The sequence below is a fragment of the Madurella fahalii genome (assembly GCF_045866475.1).
Source record: "Madurella fahalii IFM 68171 DNA, scaffold_4, whole genome shotgun sequence".
Lineage (NCBI taxonomy): Eukaryota > Fungi > Ascomycota > Sordariomycetes > Sordariales > Madurella > Madurella fahalii.
In genome coordinates this window covers 2,655,720-2,675,843 of record NW_027263974.1, presented here as the reverse complement: position 1 = coordinate 2,675,843, position 20,124 = coordinate 2,655,720, and the positions used below count along the sequence as shown (strand labels likewise).

Below are 20,124 nucleotides of genomic sequence, written 5' to 3'. Positions count from 1 at the left end.
AAAAGATCTCTTCTTCTCGGTCGCGTTTCGCTTGCTGCCGACGGGCGGTGACTATCTGGGTGCGCTTGGTTTCGCCCGGGAACGCTGGTGGGGCGCTGTATCGCCTGGAGCCCCGTCTATCGACTGAATAACGTTATCGCCGTACGACTTTCGTCGCTTCCTAGTGGAGGCTCGAGGAAAGGCAACTAAAAGCAGCCTTGTGGATTGCAGCAATGGTGTGATCCGCCTGAGGCGGAGGGGTTGGTAAGGGGTCAGCAAGGGTGCTGGGCTTGGTGAGGGGTACGGATCCGCAAGGTACGCGGGACCCTATCTAAGGCTCCTTCGTCAAAGGTCGTTAGGGGTGGACACCACGTTGCGCTCGAGAGTGTGTAATGACGACACGACAGCTGCGAAAGAAATCTCGGTCAATGTTCCTCAGGTCCGTCACGTCTCCTTCCCATCCGTCAGCCGCACAATGTCATTGCATTCAGCTGCCCCTCGCTCCCTACGCCAATCACCATCTAACAATAGGGCTCCACCTTCTACTCGGACCCTTGCGGAGTACGCTCTATCTTATCTGGCCTCGTCCAAGAGTGTGTGCATATTGGATTGCGCAACTTAGTCCCGACGACCTCCCTCTATTCTAACCGGCAAAAAAAGGTCCGATTGGGCATGCCCACGTCCGAGTCAGATGCCGATGCTCGGCCGGTCCCTTCCACAAGACACACGACCATGCGAATACGTTTGGAAGCCCGACTCGGGGCTTGGGTATCTTGATATCAGTAGAACAACCCCTACTATACCACAAATTTGGTCGTATTTCACTTCCTCTTGTCCCGTTTTGCCTTCTTCGTCTTGGAATGCCCTTTGTCGCCAGCCCCTTCGTCATGCCTATCCGCTTCCACCTCCGCCTTGCGCTTCGCCTTGGACTTGACACTCACAAGTGGATTTCCCTTGCCGCTCTTTGTCGCTTGCCTGACCCGTTTTTCTGCGTCTTCCCACGCTGCATCGTCGCCCTCAATCTCGTACCTATTGGCTCATCGTCAATACGAACCGTCAACTCGATACAGGGTTTGGGTTGCTTACTGATCTAGGGGCAGAGAGTCGATTAGCTCCCTCTGCTTCGCCCGTAGTTCGCTCAGCGCCTCGTCTCCTCCCTCCTCCAGCTCATCCTCTAGCCTCGTCTCTAGAGGCACATACTTGTTGTCCACGACCTCGTCATCGTGCACACCCGATGCATTCTCACGACTGACACCAACCTTGCCGGGATCCGGCAGTTCGGCCGCAATAGCCACCGATACGAGCGAGCCAAGGTGAGACGTAATCTTGCGCATGATCTTGATGAAGATGGCCAGGAGCTGCGACGACGGGAGCGATAACTCATCCGCGACCGTGTCTACCTCTTTTCGCTGTAAGCCAATGGCGAGTAGGATGGCCTGTTGCAAGCCGCTGAGCTTAATGCTCGACTTCAGCCGGCCGGTAAAGTAGAGCTGTGCGATGGTCGGGATCAGATCCAAGATGACGTGATAGTCGAGGAGTCCATTGGCATACGACTCGAGACGCTTGTGGTCGAACGGCGTCAGAAGCGTGTCGAGTTCCGTCTTATTGAGTTCGACAGGCTCATTGGACGGATCTAGCCGTGCGCCCGCGTTGGACGACTCCTCGATTGTCAGTGCTAGAATGGACGGGAATTCCCGGAACCTGTACGAGAGAAGGGACAGGAAGCGCCGATGAAAGTCGTTGGCGAATGCACCGAGCCAACTCGGATCGTTCCCGTCTTGAAGAGGTCGTAGCATCACACACGTATGCTCTCCCGTGAGGTCGTTCGCCGTCTGTCTCAGATAAACTGGAGCAAACGAGGCGCGCTTCCAAAACTTGTGAAGCGGCTGAGTCAGGCCGTAGCTCACACCCATGTAGTCGAGCTTTTCCGGCCCGCGCTCGGCCAGCTTCGCGAACAGAGGTGGCAACTCGTTCATGTCCCGGACCTTGATGTCGTCGAAGAGACTGGCCTTTGCAAGCTCGGCCTCCGTGACCCTGGTAATACTCCGCTGAACAGAAATGCCTGCATTCTCCGAAAGATCGGCAAACTTGCCCTCGTAATAATCCACGAGGAGCTCAAGCGCCTTCGAACCGTACCCCATGGACATGTAGTCGGGATTTGTCGCAATCCGGACCACGCGAGCCCCCGAGAGTGAAGCGAACTCGTCATCTTGGAACTGCTGGCTGATGAGCCACGGGATTAGGTCTCCAGCAGGTTGCTGGCCCCTGCTCAAGCTGTTGAGAATGCTCTGCTTGCTGATTTTGCCTTCCAGAGAGACCTGAATGACGCACAAAGGCTCGGGAAGGCGCCCTTCGACAATGGGCGCAGTGAGAACGAAGAGTTCGTGTGCCGGCGCATCACTCATGAGCTGCAGGTCGTTCGGTGAGTTCTTGTAGTGGCTGGCAACGTACAAGGCTACCATCTGTTGCAAGAACTTCTCCGAGACGGGGTGGAAGGAGAATAGCGTGTCACGGTTGACGTGCAGCAGTTCGCATTGCGAAGGATCTGGACATCCTTGTGTGTTGATCTTGGATTTCGGTAATGTCGCATCCAGGCAGAGTAGTGTGTTGAGCCACTTCTCTACCTTGTCCCCCTGAGCATAACGGATGGGCTCAGAGAGTGTGATCTCTTTGAGCGAGCGCCCGCCAACCGCGCTCGTCTCCTTGGTCGCCTTTCCGCTGGACCGGTCCACTTCGACCGCGCCGCTGCCATTTGGATTGGCGCCGGCTCTGGACTGCTCTCTCAGCTGTTTTATCAGCTTCAGCGACAGCGATCGGCCTGTGCCTTCGTATCCGCTGATTGTGGACGCCATGAAGACCAGGTAAGGGCCCATGAGCTTTTTCACAAGCGGTAAGGGAATAGCCGCTGCCTCATCGATAACAACAAGTTCAGCCTGACCGAGAACATGGCTGTCTTGTGGCCGGATGTATTGAATGGTTTGCCGATGGTTTCTGTGGATGTTTACCCGTACAATGGCTTTATTGAAGTCTGGGTTCGTGGATTGGATGATGGAGTAGTCGGCATGGTCCTTGTAGTCGAGCACATCGAAACCCTTGAAGACGAACTCGAACAGTGTTTTCAAGTTCTCGGGCGATGGTGAAGTGATGAAGATGTTGCTATACCCGTAAGCGACAGCCGCTGCTATCGCAACGCCCATGGCCGCTGATTTACCACGACCACGTGCTGCCGTCAAAGTGACTGTGTTGCGCAGCGTCTTCTCAGCGATGGCATCAACAAAGGTAAGCAACGCCTTTGCTTGGTCAGTTGTCCGTGCGAGCTTGACGAGCGACCCGATTGGCTGTGTGTCCTGGAGCGAATCCTTGATTTTTTCCAGCTCTTGCGTCGCAGCGCTCACGGGCTCGTCTTCATCTGGTGGTGGCAGCGGCTTGACACCCTTTCCGCCGGAAATTGGGAGAACATTGAGCTCGTCGTCGATAACGAGACAGGATTCGCAGCTACCGAGAGACAGGATAAAGCGCTCGTTGAACCTGGCAACAACGTCGTCGTGCGCCTCAGTTCTGTAGCGGGAGTGGACATCCATGGAAAGAGTGTACAACTGCTTCAGGCTGTTCATTCCCTTGAGCAGGAGCACTACTAACCCCCCGCCCTCGACGGTTTCGATGGTCCGAGCAAGGATGTTTGGCGTCATAGCTTCGAAATCTTGTAGGATGCACTGCCTGACCGTCAGCTTCCCCCGCTGCTGCTGTAGAATGCCCGCCAGCCAAGACTAACCATGCCATATGTGTTACCTAAGATCTTGTCCGTTTCCTTGTAGTAAACATAGCGGATGTCGTGGAGCGAAATGAAGAGCTCGAAAGGGTCCTCGGAGTTGGCCTCGCGTATCCCACGCTTGATTTCCTTCTTGATCTTGTTTTCACGCTTTTTCCGGTGGCTGGTGAAGCCGAGGAGCTTGTTCTTGTATGCCCAGAGGACTGATTTGTTCTGCTTTACATCCATGCTGGACATGATGTAATACAAATGGACAATGGCATCCTTGGAGCGGTCGCCGACCACAACGAAGAAGCTGCGCTTCTTCTCCTGGAGGCCATTGCGGATCAGTGTGGGAATGCGCGAGTCCCTGTGTTGGGCGAAAGATTAATCTCTGAATGGAAGGCTGGTGATCCGGGCGGATATGGCTTACACTGTCTTTTGCGTTGCCATTATTACAGCTGGTGGCAGACCTTCTGACTGAGGACCGTCGCAGCGATAGAGGGGCCCCGAAAATTGCTTCGAAGCTCTCAATTATTTTATTTTGCCGGGCGGTGTGGGCTGCATTATCCACTGTTTCAATACACACCGCCCGCCCCGACAGGGATCTACGAGGCTGTACAGGTAGGTGCCTTGCCGCCGGATCCTGCAGATTGCTTCGGTAACAATCGACTGCCGTCAATGCAACGCAGGAAAATAGGTGCGCTGAGAGACAAGACCACTGCCGGGTCCATCTGTTGTCTTTGGCGTGCATTCCTCTATCGCAGATATTATGGTCTCCAAAGTACGCACTGGGGAGTCAACTTGACTTTGATTCAGGCTCTGCAGGGTTGCTACAGGGTTTGGACTTATTAAGAAATTGGCAGCTTAGTCGAAAGAGCCCTTCCGAGATGACTTCTTTGCACTCTGTTGTTTCTTAAAGTTTATTCTTGCCTCATTGGCACTCCTCTTTCTGCTCATTTATTAGACTATGGCGTGGGCATAACGCATTTGAACATGACTTACAGCGCCTCGTACTTCTTTGCCTTGTCCGGGCTGGGTGCGCCGGGCACCGTTCTACCATACAGGCGCCTCAGCTCCTCGAAGAGCTTCTGGCGATTCTCGTCTGCATTTGCAGCGCGGCTGCGCTGCGTCTGTGCCTGGATGGTAATGCAGTCGCTGCGTTTAGAGTAGTACTTTGACTCGCGGACGCCAGCATGCAACAACTTAGGAAGAAAGGACAACAGTTGCGGAACAGGCCATGTGGTCGTCGCCTTAGTTTCTGTTCTGGTGATGTCAATACAAATAGGCAGCGTAGGGAAACAATGAAACAAACTTATTTACGTGCTGGCCCCCAGGGCCGCTTGACCGTGAAAAGGAGGTGCTGCCCAGGGGCAGGCTGTTGATTCGGAACGACTCGTGCCATTTCCTAGCCTCAGCTAGCTCGTCTTGATCGAACGAAGCGTCAAATGCCTGGTGCCTCAGGAACCTCTGGGATGGTACAAAGGAGAATTGGCCCCCCAGCCATCCGTTCGCCGGGCTGAGAGATGGCCGGACGACATGACGTGACCACATGATGAGGTTTGAAGTTGCGCGAGCAGGCTCAATCCAGTCGAACCCGACTCCTCTAACTCAAACGGAACGTTGAGAATGCATCGCTGTCATCTGGTATCTAGACTAGCCGCTAAACCTGATTGGGTGCATAACCACATCTACGCGTATGGATGTGTTACGTCGTGCTGCCCCGCTGCCCCGCTGCCCCGCTGCCCCGCTGGCCAGTTTTCTGCAGAGTCAGCGTGTGGAGTTGATCGAGAATTTTCTTGCCTGGCCAGAGCCTTGCATTCTCCGCATCACGCTTGGCCATGCCATCGGCATTTCCACACTCGCTCGTGCAGTCCTCCTTTCGAACCCATGACCTGTTCTTCCTCACTCTCGATCATCTCCGAAAGGCTAACACGGGCCATCTCTCACTCAGTCAAGTCAAGGCGATATCTGGAACGTGCTTGAACGCCATCAACTTTTCTGTGAAGCAAGCGTCTTCCAATCGGAATATTTATCCTTTTCCCTTGTTCCTCTCCGAACAGATTGCCTTGTCTGCCACAAATACTTCCTCGCGCCCAAATCCACTCGGGTCGGTATCAGGCGTCTCACGTCGTCCGGTGCATCCCCTCTTCCTCTTCGGTCCATGTGACAGTGCGCGCAGCCGGCTACTGAATTGGGGACATAACGTTCAGCTTTCTCTCATCCCAAGCGGACTGTATTTCTCACCGAAAGACCCAGCAGCTGTTGCAGCGCAATCTGGCCACCACGTCTGATGCTGGGGCAATCACGAGAGCTAGTGGCTGCCAGCAGCCTAAGTCCTCTCTCGCCGGCCCCTGTCCCGGCCCAAAGCACAGCGGTGGTCCCGAAGCTCCAGGACCAAGCGGCTAGTACTGACGAAGCAGCTTCACACCCCGCCACTCCGCCATCTGCACCTCATCATCCCGCTGCTATGTCATCAAAACCGGGGCCAGCAGACGTCTCCGACACGATTGTGGTCGGCGGGGATTACCCGGATGAGCCGCACGACGAGAGCGACGACAGTATTGACTATGGCGAGGGCGAAGAGGGACAGGAACGGGAGCAGCTCGCACCAGATGCTGCCAACGATGACTATGCCAGAACCTTTGATTCACCAGCAGATCGTCAGGATCAAAGTGAGGCTGACGAGGCTCAGCCTGATGTATCAATGGCCACAGAATCCATGAATAGTCCATCTGCGCCTGACCCCTTGACGAGCCAGTCTCCAGCTGCCGCTGTCCCTCCCTCTGATCCTCCATCGCCTCCTCCCCCGCCGGGCTTGCCCGCCACCAACGGCTCGGCTGAGGGGACTTCCGCACCATCTGAGCATGCCAACTGCGAAAGCTCCTCCGAGCCTCTGTCTTCGGATTCGGCGCCGGACGCTGCTCAACCATCCACGGCGTCAGCCACGGCCGGTACCAAGGAAGATACCTCCACTGCCTCTGCTCCTGCTGCCGCTTCGGCACCTGCGCCGGCAAATGAAGATGATGCCTCTGTTGACATACAGAAGCTGGTAGACGACATCACTGCTAGAGGGACCGCTACAGCCTCGCCTTCCAAACCGCCAGCTCAAGCCACCCCAACCACCACTCAAGCCGTTTCGGCTGCCCCAACTCCATCTTATCCTTCATCTCTTCCTCCAAAGCCTGCTGTTCCCCTGCCCCCAGGAAATCTGCCCGCTATCCCCCAGCCTCACCACTCGTTCCAAACCCGAGGTCCGAATGCTTCCGCACATTCAGCGGTGTCGATGAATATTGTCAGCCCCGCTGCACCACACCACGGCACGTACATGTCCGCCGGCGCCCCCGGCGTCGGAAATGAAGCCGTCTCATCCTTGCCGCCGCCGCCGCCACCAACGTTCGGCGGCCCATCTCATACCCATGCTCACCTGCAGAATGCCCACCACATGCCCATTGCCAGAGATGCATCCTCCGGAAACTACCATGGCTCATCTATCAAACACCAGTGGGAGGCTTTCCAGGCCGATGAGAAACGCTACACCTCCGAGGCCAAGTGGGAGAGATTCCCGGAAGGCTCTCGCATTTTCATCGGTAAGCCTACCGTGGACGCCAACCTGCCATCATCTACTTACAAGTCGCTCAGGAAACCTATCCAGCGAGAGAGTATCCAAACGTGAAGTGTTTGACGTATTCCACAGATTCGGGCGACTAGCGCAGATCTCGCTGAAGAACGCCTATGGCTTTGTACAGTACCACACCGTCGCCGAGGGACAAGCTGCCATGCAAGGTGCGCAAGGTATTGAACTTGGCGGCCGCAAGATTCGTGAGTTTCTGCTTTCTGCATTTCTTCCCTTGGCGTCTGACCTAATCATCCGACAGATCTTGAGATCTCGCGCACACAGAAGAAGAAAGAGGATAGGGATCGATCTCCGGACCGCCGAACGCCGCGCGGTGGCCGCGGGAACGATCGGTACGACAACGGAGATCGCGGCTGGAGACGAGACGACTATCGCCCAGCGCGCTCTCCCTCTCCACGCCGGAATGACGGGCGCGGTAGCCGTGATGGTCTCTATTCGCGAGACCGTGATTTGAACGGTGCCGGTCATGAGCGCCGCCGATCCCGGTCGCCAGCGCGCTTTATCCGCTACGACAACGAGTCGTATAGGCGCAGGAGTCCCAGTCCTCACCGCCGAGCTCCATCTGATGGTGATCGCCTGGATATTCCACGCAGATATGGGCCTGACGTCCCGGACGTCCAAGTGCTTCTTCTCCAGGAAGTTTCCAGGGACTTTGTCAGCTGGGTCCAGGCAGCTTTCCACAATCGGGGCCTGAAGACAGATGTCATGTACCTCAACCCTCGGTTCCCGCGAGAGGCTGTGGTGCAGCGTCAAGTTATTGAAGGCGTTCATGCCATTGTTGATCTTGACTATACCGCGCAATCACAGGGCAGAATCCCCATCCAGGTCTTCATCCGGTCGGGCAGCAGCAGCGTCCGCTTCGAGGTTTACCAGGGGATTGACCCCACAGTGGCGGCGCAACTCGTGCTGAGGGAGAAGTCACCAGCCGGACCTCATCTCGCTCAATCCCGGCCAGCTTACGCCCCGAGCAACTACGGCCAGTCCTATCCAACCGAGGCACCCCCTGTCGGCTACCCATATTCGTATTCTCAGCCGGCTGCTCTACCTACGCAATCCCAGCCAGTCGCTCCGACGCCCGATCTTGCCAGCATGGTTGGGCAGCTCGACAATTCGGCATTGCAAGCACTTCTGGCATCCCTCCAGACTCCGCAGGCAGGCCATGTTCAACCTGGCATGGCGCCCGCGCCCCAAGCCGCTCATATCGACGTGAATGCGCTTCTCGGCAACCTTAGAAATGCCGCAGCGGCACAAGCTCTGCCGGCGCCGGGCGTGCCTACTTACGGGGCCGCTCCCGCTTATGCTTCGCCTATGGGTGGCACTATTCCCAGTGGCCATAGTGGCGTTGCTGGTCTTGGCGGAGGGGATACTGCACAGCAGGTTCAAACGATTATTGATCAGCTGAAGCGGGCAGCGCAGTAGAAGCTCGCCTATGTTTCAGCGATGCAGACTGTAAGCTTTCGGGCTTGACAGCGCATAAGATTCACAGCATCCCGGGTAATTCCTGCTCAAGCACACCGTATCCACGAATATCTACCATACGGATCCGATTCGTTTGTCAGATTACGAAAACCCATCTATCGATGATGTTTTCAAACTTCGCTACCTCACGAGCGTCTACCGTGCCAGTTCGGAGATAAAGAAAGGGAGCAGTCGTACTTTTCTATCGGAGGCGACGAAGGACTATCCAGACGACCACTAGGTAGTCCAAACGGAATTGGGAAGGATGACAAGTCTCACCATGAGTTGGCATGGTAGGGAGGGATTGTGCTACCGCCGGGGAAAGCACAACGGAATGGGTGACTTGGCAGAAGGCCATTATCTCGTAGCCAAATTGCAGGTACACGGGACCAACTTATTCGTATGGGTGATAAAACGGGCTGCCAAGAAATGGATGCAACGCGAGGTTGGCTAGGGACGCCTTCGACGGTTGATTCTCGCTCATTCAACTAGTTGAGCATATTTGTACTCGACCCAAAAGCATATTCTAGATTACAAGGCCCCAAGAACTCGGCAATGCATTCGAATACCAAATTCTATTTATCCCCCAGAACTGTGAAGACTCTGCTATGGGGAGTGGATCCCCCGTGTCTCATGAGCCCCTGGCTCATGTCTTCTAAACGAACCATCACTCGTCTATGGTACACTGGCTCACTGGTACATGGTACAAGAATCATGGTACATGCTGCTGCTGCTACTGCCGCCCCCAACGTGCGTCCCATCAGCAATCAAACAACCCTCAGGCACCCCACTCCCCTTCGTCGGCCAGCAGCAACCTCACTCTCGCCCTTTCGCTCCCTTCCTCGCCCAGCTTCCTAGCATCCGTCAGGCGCAGCCACTTGCCCAACGCCTCCCTCATCTCCTCGACACTCCTCCCCAACACGGCAATCCCCCTATCCGCGCAGGCGAGACGCACCTCATCCGCCACCAGCGCGGGTTCCCCACCGGCCTGGACCAGCAGCGCGTCATCAACAGCAAGGAACTTTAACCTCGCCTGTACCTTCGGCGCCAGCACGAACCCCGGCGTCCAGGAGAAGCTCGACAACCCCAACACCTCGGCCAGCAGCTTCACCTCGGTCCCCTCCTCCAAGTCCCCCGCCTTGCCAACCACGGCCCTGGATCTAGCCTCCTCCCGCCCCCGCCTCCGCCGCGCCTCCTCCCCCCGCAGCAGCTTGTCCACCTGCTGCGGGATCCGGCAGGTCAGCGGCACCACCCGCGGCACCACCAGCACCACGAAGGGCGTGAACTCGCCGCATATCAGCAGCATGAGGGCGAAGAGCGGCAGGCGGCGGATGTCGTGGCGCCAGCGCAGGCGGAGGTGCAGGTCGGAGCGGGTGGAGGGGTCGGGGCGGCGTGCTGGAGTATCGGATTGGGTGGTTGAGGAGGTGGATCTGGACGGGTAGAGGAGGCGCGTGTTGGTGTAGATGTGCTTGAGGCCGGTTTTGTAGAAGGTCAGGTAGGCCTTGCCGGTTGCGAAGAGGTGGTTGAAGGTTGTGGTATCGGGTTGGCGGGCCGGCAGAGTGAGGGGTGGAGGGCGGGTTGTGGACGGGGGGTTGGCGGCGGCAGGGAAGACATCTTGTTCTGCTGGTGTGAACGTTCTTGGTTCCGTTGTGGTGCTGCTGTCGGTGGGTGTTGGAGCTGGTTGTTGCTGAGCTTGTCGCGGTTCGGGAGTGGCCGCGGAGTAGCTACGCCGAGTTGCCGTCGACGGGAGTCTGCGGCTCGGCGAAGAGCCGAGGACAGTGGAAATCGGGGCATGGTACTTGAAAAGCGGGCGCGCATTCACGCCTAATGCGCCGCTGACGAGGGTGCTGTGTCTCATCGCATTGGGTGGTTGCTGTTGCTTTCCGAAGAGACCTTCAAAGAGCGATCGTCCTTCAAAAGTTTGGAGCTGTGGGGCACACAGTTGATCGACATTGCTCCGAGTGCTTGGCTCGTGCACCCTGAAAAGCCAAGATTGCAGTTCTGCGGCCTTGCCCATCCCACCACAAAGTACAGTACACTCAACGGCAGAGGTTGGATGTGGGGGCTAACCATAACCCAACCCCGCTGTTGATCTCGAGACCGGCCTCCCGCTTATCCCACAACCATTCGCAAACTGTCTTGTCTCATCCAAGACATCGAGCTCCTACCAAGATGATAGCATCTCCAGAAGCCGTTTTCACAGGCAATGCCCCCAAGCCAATCCCGCAGCTATCACAGGCAGTCAAGTACAATGGCATGGTGTACTGCTCAGGATCCCTCGGAATCGACCCCAAGACCTCCAAATTTGTCGAGGGAACTATTCAAGATCGGACGGTACTGGACAAGCCTCTAGATTATCCCGCTTTGTAGGTATGCTTACGTCGGGAATAGCGTCAAGCGCTCAAGAATTTAGCGGCAGTTCTCGAGGCAGCTGGGAGCAGTCTGAAGAACGTAGTCAAGGTGAACGTCTTTTTGACCGACATGAGCAACTTTGGTGCCATGAACGACGTCTACGACGAGTTCTTTGCGTGGCAGCCGAAGCCGGTAAGTTTCGATACCCAGGTTGCGGCAGGGTCGACTAAAGCTGACGAAGGGCTGATTAAAATTGACTAGTGCCGGACGTGTGTAGCCGTCCATCAGCTGCCGCTTAGCACCGATGTCGAGATTGAATGTACTGCATTTGAGAGTGTGAAGGCACGTCTGTAGCTATCGCGTGGCGACGGCCGCCTGCATGTTTTGTCATTCTTGCCTGTTCAGCTAGCTCCTGGGGTTAGAAGACTGGCGCACCAAAAAACGACCATCCACATTCAGTGACGACTCGGTGCTCAGAAACACCCAGGAACACCTAGGATCATTCACGAGATGGTGAAAGTAAGTTTTTGGCAGTTTCCGTGGGGAACCTGGGCCCCGAGACTTGGCCCGGGCGGAGTACCGCAAAGCCAATCGATAGCGCCTCATCCATCTCACACCAGCCCTATCAGCAGCGTCCCAGGCCTGAATGGCTGCATGAAATTGCCGTGTTCCGGCTCCACAAAGGCAGCTGAACTGGCCCTTGAACCCAAAATATTGAAATTCGGCCACAGCCCCTGTTCTGGTTGCTCTTCGTAACTTTCTTCCGTGTTCTACATGGTTTTTGCGGCGCTGCTGGCCACCAGTTGAGATTCAGGTTGCGCGCGTGGTCAACGCCCTCTCGACTCGCACCAGGTTCCGGGTCTCAAGAAAGCGCAATGACCTGGAACTACCACTTCATCGACCTCTCCGAGGCCGAGAAGCACGGCCGGCGCCAAACACTCAACAGATATGCCCTTTACGCCCAGCTCTCGGCACTGGTCCCTGCCACCGCCGTCTTGTTGTATCGGCTAACAAAGTGGGCGGTTACTGCGACAGAGTCCCGTAACGGCGACTATGCTGCCGTTCCCAGTTCACCGGTCCGGAAGGTCCGGCGTCACAGCAGCTTGGGGACGTGGAGCTCACGGCTGCGGAAGGCCCGCTGGTGGCTAGGCGAGGATGTCGTAGCGGCCGGAATGGTTTTCGGACAGCGGGACCGTACGTTTTCCCCTGCCGGCCTCAGTTAGGAGGCGGTGTCGCCGAAGAGCGCTAGGACTGACACGTCGAGCAGAGTGGATTGTCGGGATTTCATGGGCCGCCTGGCTGCTGATGCTCTCGGTATTGGAAACAGGGGAGGGTAGGTAGCCCATGTCTACGTCTATGGCCCCAGGATACTAACCGTTACAGACTATCTTCATCTAACAAAACGGTTCGGTGCTGTTGCAGTGTCTCAGTATCCTCTCCAGTACCTGCTGGCGCTCAAGTCCCTCAACCCGGTAGCCTACCTACTCCGATCATCTCACGAGCAGGTCAACCGTTGGCACCGAGTACTGGCACGGGTCACGACCGCGCTGCTGTGCCTCCATGTGTCCCTTTATCTGAACTTCTTCGTCCAGAGGGACCGCCTTGATCGGCTAGGTGATCCTGTCGTAGTTGCTGGGGTTATGGCCTTCCTTTGCCTAAATCTCCTGCTCACGACAGCCCTACGTCCCGTACGCCGGTTCTCATACCGGCTCTTCTTCATCATCCACCTCATCGTGGGGATCATGATGCCGCTAATGATCATCGCCCATGCAAATCCGTCCAATGTTTTCATGGTCGAAGCCTTGGCCGTCTTCTTCCTTGACCTGGCCTCACGCAAACTGGACACGGTCACCGGGCATGCAACCGCGGAATCCATTCCGGGCACCAACCTCGTCAAAATCTCGGCCAGCATCCCCAATTCAAAAGTCAACCGCTTTCGCGGGCATCCCGGATCCCACATTTACCTCAGCATCCCGGCTGCAGCCCGCAAATTCGCCAGTCCCACGTCTATCTCGCATCTGCTGTTTGAATTCCTGTTCAACCCCTTTACGGTAGCCGACGTGGATAATGAGAACGGGGATCTAACATTAGTGGCCCGCAACAGCGGCGGCCCTATGACTAAGGCTTTGGGGCGACTCGCTCGCGCAGCGAAGTCAAATAGCCCCAGTGGAACAGACGAGAACAAGATCCCTCTGTCCATCGAAGGGCCGTACGGATCGGTCACTAGCTTTCCGCAATTGTGTAGCGAGTTTGACCGCGTGCTGCTCGTTGCAGGCGGCGTTGGCGCCACCTTCACCCTCCCTATCTACCGGTCCATTATCAGTGAAAATCCCGGTGCGAGAGTGAAGATGGTCTGGGCGATTCGGGACGCAGGTGACGCAACGTGGGCTGTCACGGGGAAGGAAGCTCAGGCCCTGCTGAAGGACGATAACGTCCATATTTTTCTCACCGGGCGTGTGGTTGAACCGGAGGGCGCGGCCGGAGGCAGTGGTGCGGGAGAGAATGGAGGGAGCGAGGTGGAAATGAGCGCCATGCACCGGGATCCCCGCCGGGACCAGTACACATCGCAGCACAACCGGAAGCGGCCCGACCTCAAGAGGATTGTGGATGACCTATTCAAGCACGGCCAGGAGGAGCGGGTTGCTGTACTTGTCTGCGGTCCCAACGAGATGGCCAGAGAGCTGAGGAAGCACGTCGGCGTCTGGGTCAGGAAAGGTCGGTCGGTTTGGTGGCACAAGGAAGGCTTTGGATTTTAAATCAAGTAAATGTGACCACGATAGAACTTGATACGTCAAGCACCTATTGCATTTTGGGGCCATGTAAGATACCTTACTAACCGAACCTCATGATATCAGCGGCAAATGATTCCATGTCCCTTTATCATCGTGACCTCGTACATGTATGCGAACACAAACACCACCCGCATTGCCCTTCCTCATCCCATTCTAAAAGGAGTGATTGCAGAACCAGGGGAACGCCAGACACATTGCAAGCCGTTATCCATACATTCTGCGCCGCTGCCGCAGAACCACGCACGCACTTAATGCCCAACCCCGCCAGTTCATCAATCCGAGCGCTTCTTGCCTGGATCGCCGTTTGCATCGCTCGTCGTGGGCACCGAGACGCCCACATCGCCGAGCTCATCCTCATCCCAAACGTCAACAGCGTTCTCGTCCCAGTTATCCACCTCTTCCTCGAGTGTTGTAGCCCGCTGCCCGTTACTCACGGCCGCACTACTCCCAACAACGCCCTCTTCGTGCTGATCGCCTGAGACCCCACCGCCACTAAGTCCGGGGCCCTCGCCCAGCTCGAGATCCTCTTCTCCCACGTCGCCCGCAGCCGGCACGGCCGTGTATTTGCGCAGGCGCTTGCGCTCAAGCATGCGCTTGTGGTACCATGAGCAGAGGCCCAGCCCAACCAGCGAGCCGACAATATTGGCAACCACGTCCAAGATGTCAAACTCGCGGCCATTGGGCAGAAGCGCCTGCACAAACTCGGAACCGACGCCGAGCCCCAGAGTACAGACAGTCAGTGTGAGATTCAGGGTGCGGCGGCGGCTCGTGTCGACGACCCAGTAGAAGGCGAGGGTGAGGGCGAAGAAGGTGACGAAGTGAAGGACCTTGTCGTTCACGACGGCATCGACTTGGAGGGTGCTCAGCCCGGCATAGCCGGCGAGAAGGAGGAGAAGGGCGAAAACGCCTGGTTTTGAGACGAGAAACGTGTCAGCGAAGCGAAGAGACGGGCAGCAGCTCGAGTTGCGCAAGACTTTGATAGCTTTTCCAAAGCTACCAACGGGTCTAGGGAATCGGGATCACACACCTGCAAAGGGAAGCCGTATCCTCATTGTGTACTAACGCTGAGCTTCCTTTGTGCAAAAGACTTGCAAAGCGATGCAAATCAGCGAAAGTTATCTCGGTTGTTTGTCGTCATTGTAGCGTGCGCGTAACGAGTTGAGACACAATGACGGCCGTTCAGGTTGGCCGGATCAGATCCTCACCAGGCTGCTGCACCCACCCGGGAGCCAGCCCCAACAGGCGCCCAAGCGCGGGAACTGTGGCGCATCCAGAGGGGCGGGCTGAACGGGGCTGGGCTGACGGGATGCAGGCTGCGGGTCTGGGGCAAGGTGGGGCAACTCGAAGCCCAAAAGAACCCTTGGAAGCCTTTCCCTGCGATCCCTGCACCAAAACTCCAAAAGCGAAGACACCAGAGCCGCATATTCAAGCCAGCATACCGTTATGGCTTGGACTTTGTAACTATTGATTCGCCCTGGTGCTTTAGACGAACCCATTCTGGGTCCCTGTCGTATGGCTGTTCAGCGGGCTTCTCGTGCTGTATCCAACCACGAGCTCTTCCTCTCTCAACAGCGAGGAAGAACTCACGTGACTTTGCAAGGCAGACCCCATAGACCAGGGCAAGTACAAGTACACCGTGGCTGGGTGCGTCACTCAGGCTCTGAATTGAGGGATAAACGACGCAAAACGACGGCAGGCATCTGTATCTGCACGCGGATAATTCGCGAAAGCAATTGTGTGCCTGCGCCGAGCGTGTTGCCGGCAAGGCGACAAAGAAGCAGCGTGTTGCGACAAGTTCCCCTTGCGCAAGGCGAGGAAAAGCAGCGCCCCCCTTGTCCAGAAGCGGCAGAAGCCTTGCTTCCGAACTTGACCTCAGTCCAAACTCGCCCCGAAATCAGCCATTACAGAACTCATCGAGGCACCACCACCGCATCTCCGATCGCCGCCAAAATCCACCGACCATCTCTGTCGATGCCGCTCTTTATCCCCATGTGACCTTGACGCTCTGGATTGCCCCGGTGCCGGCTGAACACGAGCGCATTTCTGGCGCATGGCGACCGAGCGACCACCTTCCCTCTAGCCATTCCGGACCCGGAAAATGTCCATCACAAGCGGCCAGTATGCCTGGCCATCCGCGTCGGCCAGCCAAATCAACGGCAGCAAGATGCATCATGTTGTGGACGATGGCCTGGCGCCGACGCAGACCCCCAGCGACAATCCGCTCGCTCTGATGCCTGAGGCATCCGACCTCGACGAGGACCATCGACGCGCCCATTTCGCCGACCTATTTCGTCGGGCCGATGCGAGGCTCTCGCTACTCTTTAGTGATAACGGCGAATACAACCAAACAGCTGTCGAGACGTTCAAGCGCGCCCCGACCCCGCCCGCGCCCTTGCTCCCCCCCGCGACCGACCACACGCCGATCCAGGAGCCGCCCCACAAGCGGGCAAAGCGCGTCATCGACGAAGACGACTATGGCGACGACGACGAGGACGGCGACGAAGACGAAGATGAAGACGAAGGCGCCGCGCGCGGGGCGCAGATGTCCCAGGCCATACAATCCAAACACGCCCAGGCTGCCGCCGCCAGAACCCTGCTTTCGCCATCCAAGTCCGGGAGCTCCCCGGTTCACTCCGTCCCATCGCCCGGGAAGCAGGGCGATAGACTCCCAGAAGATGGGTCGCACGCACAAGCCAAGTCCTCCGAGGACGCGCGCAAGGAGCTGGAGGAAGCGCGCAATGCGACAGAGGAGGCCGCCAAGCGAAGCTTCCACACGCTCTTCTACACACTAGAAAACGACCGGACGGCCATGCTCGAGCAACAGCAGCTGGAAGAGTCCGAGAAGCAGCTGCAGGCCGAGATGGACAAGACCAATCACAGCCACACGAGCCAGCCGGGACAGAACCACGGCTCGCTCAGCAATGCCAACCTCGGCGCATCAAGTCTCACTCTGAAGCACCTCATCGCCAGGATAGACATGAAGCGCGATCAGGTGCGCGCTTCGGATGCCGAACTCCGCTCGCTCATGAACGAAGTCCGCAAAAACAGGAGCAAGTGGGCAAGCGAGGAGAATGTTGGGCAGGAGGAACTGTACGAAGCGTTGGAGAAGGTGCTCAGCGAGCTCAAGGCCCACACCGAATACTCGACCCCGTTCCTGAACAGGGTGAACAAGAGGGACGCTCCGGATTATTACAACTGTAAGCTGAATTGATCGCGCCACTTCTCATCAGTCAGACCTAATGCCGTCGCAGTCATCAAGCAGCCCATGGACCTAGGCACCATGACCAAGAAGCTTAAGGGTCTGCAGTACAAGTCCAAGGCAGAATTCGTCTACGACCTGAACCTCATCTGGGATAACTGCCTCAAGTATAACCAGGACATGGGCCATCCGCTCCGCCGCATGGCCAATGGCATGAGAAAAGAGGCCGAGAAGCTCATCCCCCTCATCCCCGACCTAGTCATCAGGCCAAGAGCCGAAGTCGAGGCTGAAGAGCGCCGGAAGCAGAACGGCGGCGAGGACGATGCCGGCGACGACAGCGACGACGAGCCGATAATGTCTTCCCGAGGTCGCAAAGCCGGAACAAAAGGAGCCAACAAATCCCGAAAGGCGCCGTCTGACCAGAAAGAAGGGACCCCAAACGTTGAGCAGAAGCCATTGCTACAACTCAACGGCCTCCTCGCGAAATCCCACAGGGAGAGTTCCGAGGTCGACGGCAGCAACGGCTTTGCTACTCCTCCGATTGGCGGCTCTCTGACCCCTAGCGGCATGAACGGTCATTCTGGTGTTAGCAATGCCGATGCCATGGACATTGACGGCCCTTCACTAAACGGCATGGCCCTTGGCCAAGCGCTCGGCGAGGCGGCAGAGCAGGCCTATGAAGACGAGGAGTACAAAATCTGGAAGCAAGTCACCAAAAAGGACCGCGCGCTCATAGCCAAGGAGCGGTACCAGCTGTTTGCTGGCAACAAGCTCAATGTCGATGAGCCCGCCCTTTTACGGAGCAAAGCCGGAATGCGCCGCTTCCTGAAGTCCAGGAGAGAGGCGGAGGCCCTCGGCGTACTACACGGCCACCACCTCGACGCTTCGGCAGCCGGCTCGAAGGACGGGGCCAAAGCCCCAGAGACGCTCGCCGAGGGAATGGAGGACGAGGTCGACCGGACGATTCCGGCGTATTATGAACCTCAGACCGTTGTTCCGGATATTGACCCAAAGCTTCAATGGATCGAGGACGGCGAAGGGCAAGTCATAAACCAGCATGAGGACATGCTCCGGCTCGTCCCTCCCGGCCACTTCATCTCGCCGCCCAGCCGGCTCGCAAAGAAGCTCGATGCCAACATACGGCAAATGCAAGAAACCCGCAAGCTATGCTCCAAAATCGGCGTCATCAAACAGATGCAGATCCAGACTCACGTAAGTAACTGGTCCGTTCTACCGCCCTTGGCATCAGCATTACTGACTTGAACCAGGTGTACACTAATCAATTCCCAAAATACAACCCGGAGCCGTTCCTAGAAGCCGATGTCGAGCCTCACTTTCTCGCGGGCGAGGGCCCGGTCATGGCTGGCGAGGTCTGCAGGGCCACGCTGCAGCGCGCGGTTGCCAAGATCTTTTACCACGCCGGCTTCGAGGAGCTACAGCCGTCGGCCCTCGACACCATAACAGACATTGCCGGCGACTACATGCACAAGCTGTTCCGCACCTTCACAACGTACCATGAGGCCGAGAAGAAGCCGGCCGCAGGCGTTTATGCAGAACGAGGCGCCCGCTTCCAACCCCGCTTCACCCGCGAGGAGGTCATCTTGCACACGCTGGACGAGAACGGGCACGACGTCGAGTCGCTCGAGAGCTACGCCCGCGACGAGGTGGAAAGACTCAGCAACAAGCTCGGCCAGCTGCACGAGCGCATGAAGGCGCACCTGACCGAACTCCTCCGCCCGGCTCTCAACGACGGCGGTGCCGACGGTTCGGGCGCCTTCAACGACGGCAGCGAGCAGTTCATCGGCGGGGACTTTGCCGAGGAGCTCGGCGAAGATTTCTTCGGCTTCAAGGCCCTCGGCCTGGACAAGGAGATGGGCCTGGAGATGCTCTCGGTCCCGCTCCACCTCCTACAGTCCCGCGTCCGCAACCAGTACCAGATGCAGACCCAGACGGCGGGCACCGTCGTCGCCGACCTGCTCGAGGCGCTGCCACCCGCGGAGCCCGTCACCAAGGAGAACATCCAGGAGCAGATCGGGCTGGTCAAGAACTTCTTCCTAGCCAAGCTCCACGCGAACGGGGACCAGCCGCTGGTCGAAGACGAGGACCTGCCACCTAAGCAGCGCCGAGCCCGGCCGCGGCTCGGGGCCACCGGCAAGATCGTCTCGCCGCAGAAGAGGCCGGCCAAGGAGCAGATTGCGCTGGCGAAGAAGAAGAAGAAGCTGGAGAGCGGCGCCGCGCAGGTTACCGAGGGGGTTGCTGCTAAGGTGGGCGCGGGCGGGAACGCGTCGCCTGAGAAAGGGGGCGGGAAGAAGGCAGGTAAGAGTGCTCCTGGCGCTGGTGCCGCCTCTGGTGCCACTGCGAGTTCGAGCAATCCTGGCCTTCCTGCCCCTGCTGCGGCTGCCCCGGAGAGTCAGGCGGGGGCGAGCCAGGCGACGGTGACGACGGATAAGGATGAAGGTGTTAGTGGTGGAGGTGGTACAGGTACGGGGATGATGAGTCCAGAGAGTTTGGAGCAGAGATGAGGCGATGAGTGCTATGAGAAAGGAGCAGACGGCTGTTTTTATTTTTTTTTTTGTTTTTTTTTTTTTTTTTTTTGGCGCGGGACAGGATATCTTGTAGTAATTCCTCTGGGTGGTTCTATGTTGCTCTTCTTTTGCTACGGCCTTTCTGGGAATCCCGCCTTCGGTTCCTTCCGTTAATGTGGATTGACTGTTGTTTGGCTTTAGAATCCTTCAGTTCTTCGTTTTTCTTTTTTTTTTTTTTTTTTTTTTTTCCTTATCTTTTCCTTTTATTCCCCCCGGAAAGGCATGGGGGACAGCGGCGGCAGCAGCGGCAGCAGCGGCAGCAGCAGCGGGTCCTTGCATATACTTCTTACCTATTGTTTTCGGTACTTGGCTCAGAAAAGGGCAAGGAAAGGATCAAGCGTACATATTCACATCTCGATCCAGGAGCAGGACAT

General features: G+C 57.2%; 8 protein-coding genes across 8 annotated transcripts; 4 read left to right on the top strand and 4 right to left on the bottom strand.

Moving 5' to 3' along the window:
* Positions 1-800: 800 nt before the first annotated feature.
* On the bottom strand, positions 801-4,180 carry NAT10 (N-acetyltransferase 10; the record flags this gene model as incomplete). Its single annotated transcript, XM_071063187.1, has 4 exons — positions 801-1,008; positions 1,066-3,692; positions 3,752-4,097; positions 4,161-4,180. The coding sequence occupies 4 exons, from the start codon at positions 4,178-4,180 to the stop codon at positions 801-803; spliced, it is 3,201 nt and encodes a 1,066-aa protein (XP_070919288.1).
* A 414-nt stretch (positions 4,181-4,594) lies between these two features.
* Positions 4,595-5,281, bottom strand: MFIFM68171_07766 (Putative translation release factor; the record flags this gene model as incomplete). The annotated part of the gene is made up of 3 exons (XM_071063186.1): positions 4,595-4,679; positions 4,733-4,993; positions 5,043-5,281. 3 exons carry the CDS (start codon positions 5,279-5,281, stop codon positions 4,595-4,597), a joined length of 585 nt encoding a protein of 194 aa, XP_070919287.1.
* A 739-nt stretch (positions 5,282-6,020) lies between these two features.
* NAB3 (nuclear polyadenylated RNA-binding protein 3) lies at positions 6,021-8,783 on the top strand (the record flags this gene model as incomplete). Its single annotated transcript, XM_071063185.1, has 3 exons — positions 6,021-7,317; positions 7,370-7,549; positions 7,606-8,783. The coding sequence occupies 3 exons, from the start codon at positions 6,021-6,023 to the stop codon at positions 8,781-8,783; spliced, it is 2,655 nt and encodes an 884-aa protein (XP_070919286.1).
* An 817-nt stretch (positions 8,784-9,600) lies between these two features.
* MFIFM68171_07764 (Letm1 RBD domain-containing protein) lies at positions 9,601-10,680 on the bottom strand (the record flags this gene model as incomplete). Its single annotated transcript, XM_071063184.1, has 1 exon — positions 9,601-10,680. The coding sequence occupies one exon, from the start codon at positions 10,678-10,680 to the stop codon at positions 9,601-9,603; it is 1,080 nt and encodes a 359-aa protein (XP_070919285.1).
* A 314-nt stretch (positions 10,681-10,994) lies between these two features.
* On the top strand, positions 10,995-11,528 carry MFIFM68171_07763 (Endoribonuclease L-PSP; the record flags this gene model as incomplete). Its single annotated transcript, XM_071063183.1, has 3 exons — positions 10,995-11,156; positions 11,214-11,366; positions 11,436-11,528. The coding sequence occupies 3 exons, from the start codon at positions 10,995-10,997 to the stop codon at positions 11,526-11,528; spliced, it is 408 nt and encodes a 135-aa protein (XP_070919284.1).
* Positions 11,529-12,049: 521 nt separating this feature from the next.
* MFIFM68171_07762 (putative metalloreductase AIM14) lies at positions 12,050-13,930 on the top strand (the record flags this gene model as incomplete). Its single annotated transcript, XM_071063182.1, has 3 exons — positions 12,050-12,368; positions 12,442-12,507; positions 12,558-13,930. The coding sequence occupies 3 exons, from the start codon at positions 12,050-12,052 to the stop codon at positions 13,928-13,930; spliced, it is 1,758 nt and encodes a 585-aa protein (XP_070919283.1).
* A 308-nt stretch (positions 13,931-14,238) lies between these two features.
* MFIFM68171_07761 (VanZ domain-containing protein) lies at positions 14,239-15,018 on the bottom strand (the record flags this gene model as incomplete). The annotated part of the gene is made up of 2 exons (XM_071063181.1): positions 14,239-14,873; positions 14,994-15,018. 2 exons carry the CDS (start codon positions 15,016-15,018, stop codon positions 14,239-14,241), a joined length of 660 nt encoding a protein of 219 aa, XP_070919282.1.
* A 1,046-nt stretch (positions 15,019-16,064) lies between these two features.
* On the top strand, positions 16,065-19,687 carry SPT7 (Transcriptional activator spt7; the record flags this gene model as incomplete). Its single annotated transcript, XM_071063180.1, has 3 exons — positions 16,065-17,163; positions 17,218-18,377; positions 18,434-19,687. The coding sequence occupies 3 exons, from the start codon at positions 16,065-16,067 to the stop codon at positions 19,685-19,687; spliced, it is 3,513 nt and encodes a 1,170-aa protein (XP_070919281.1).
* Positions 19,688-20,124: the final 437 nt, after the last annotated feature.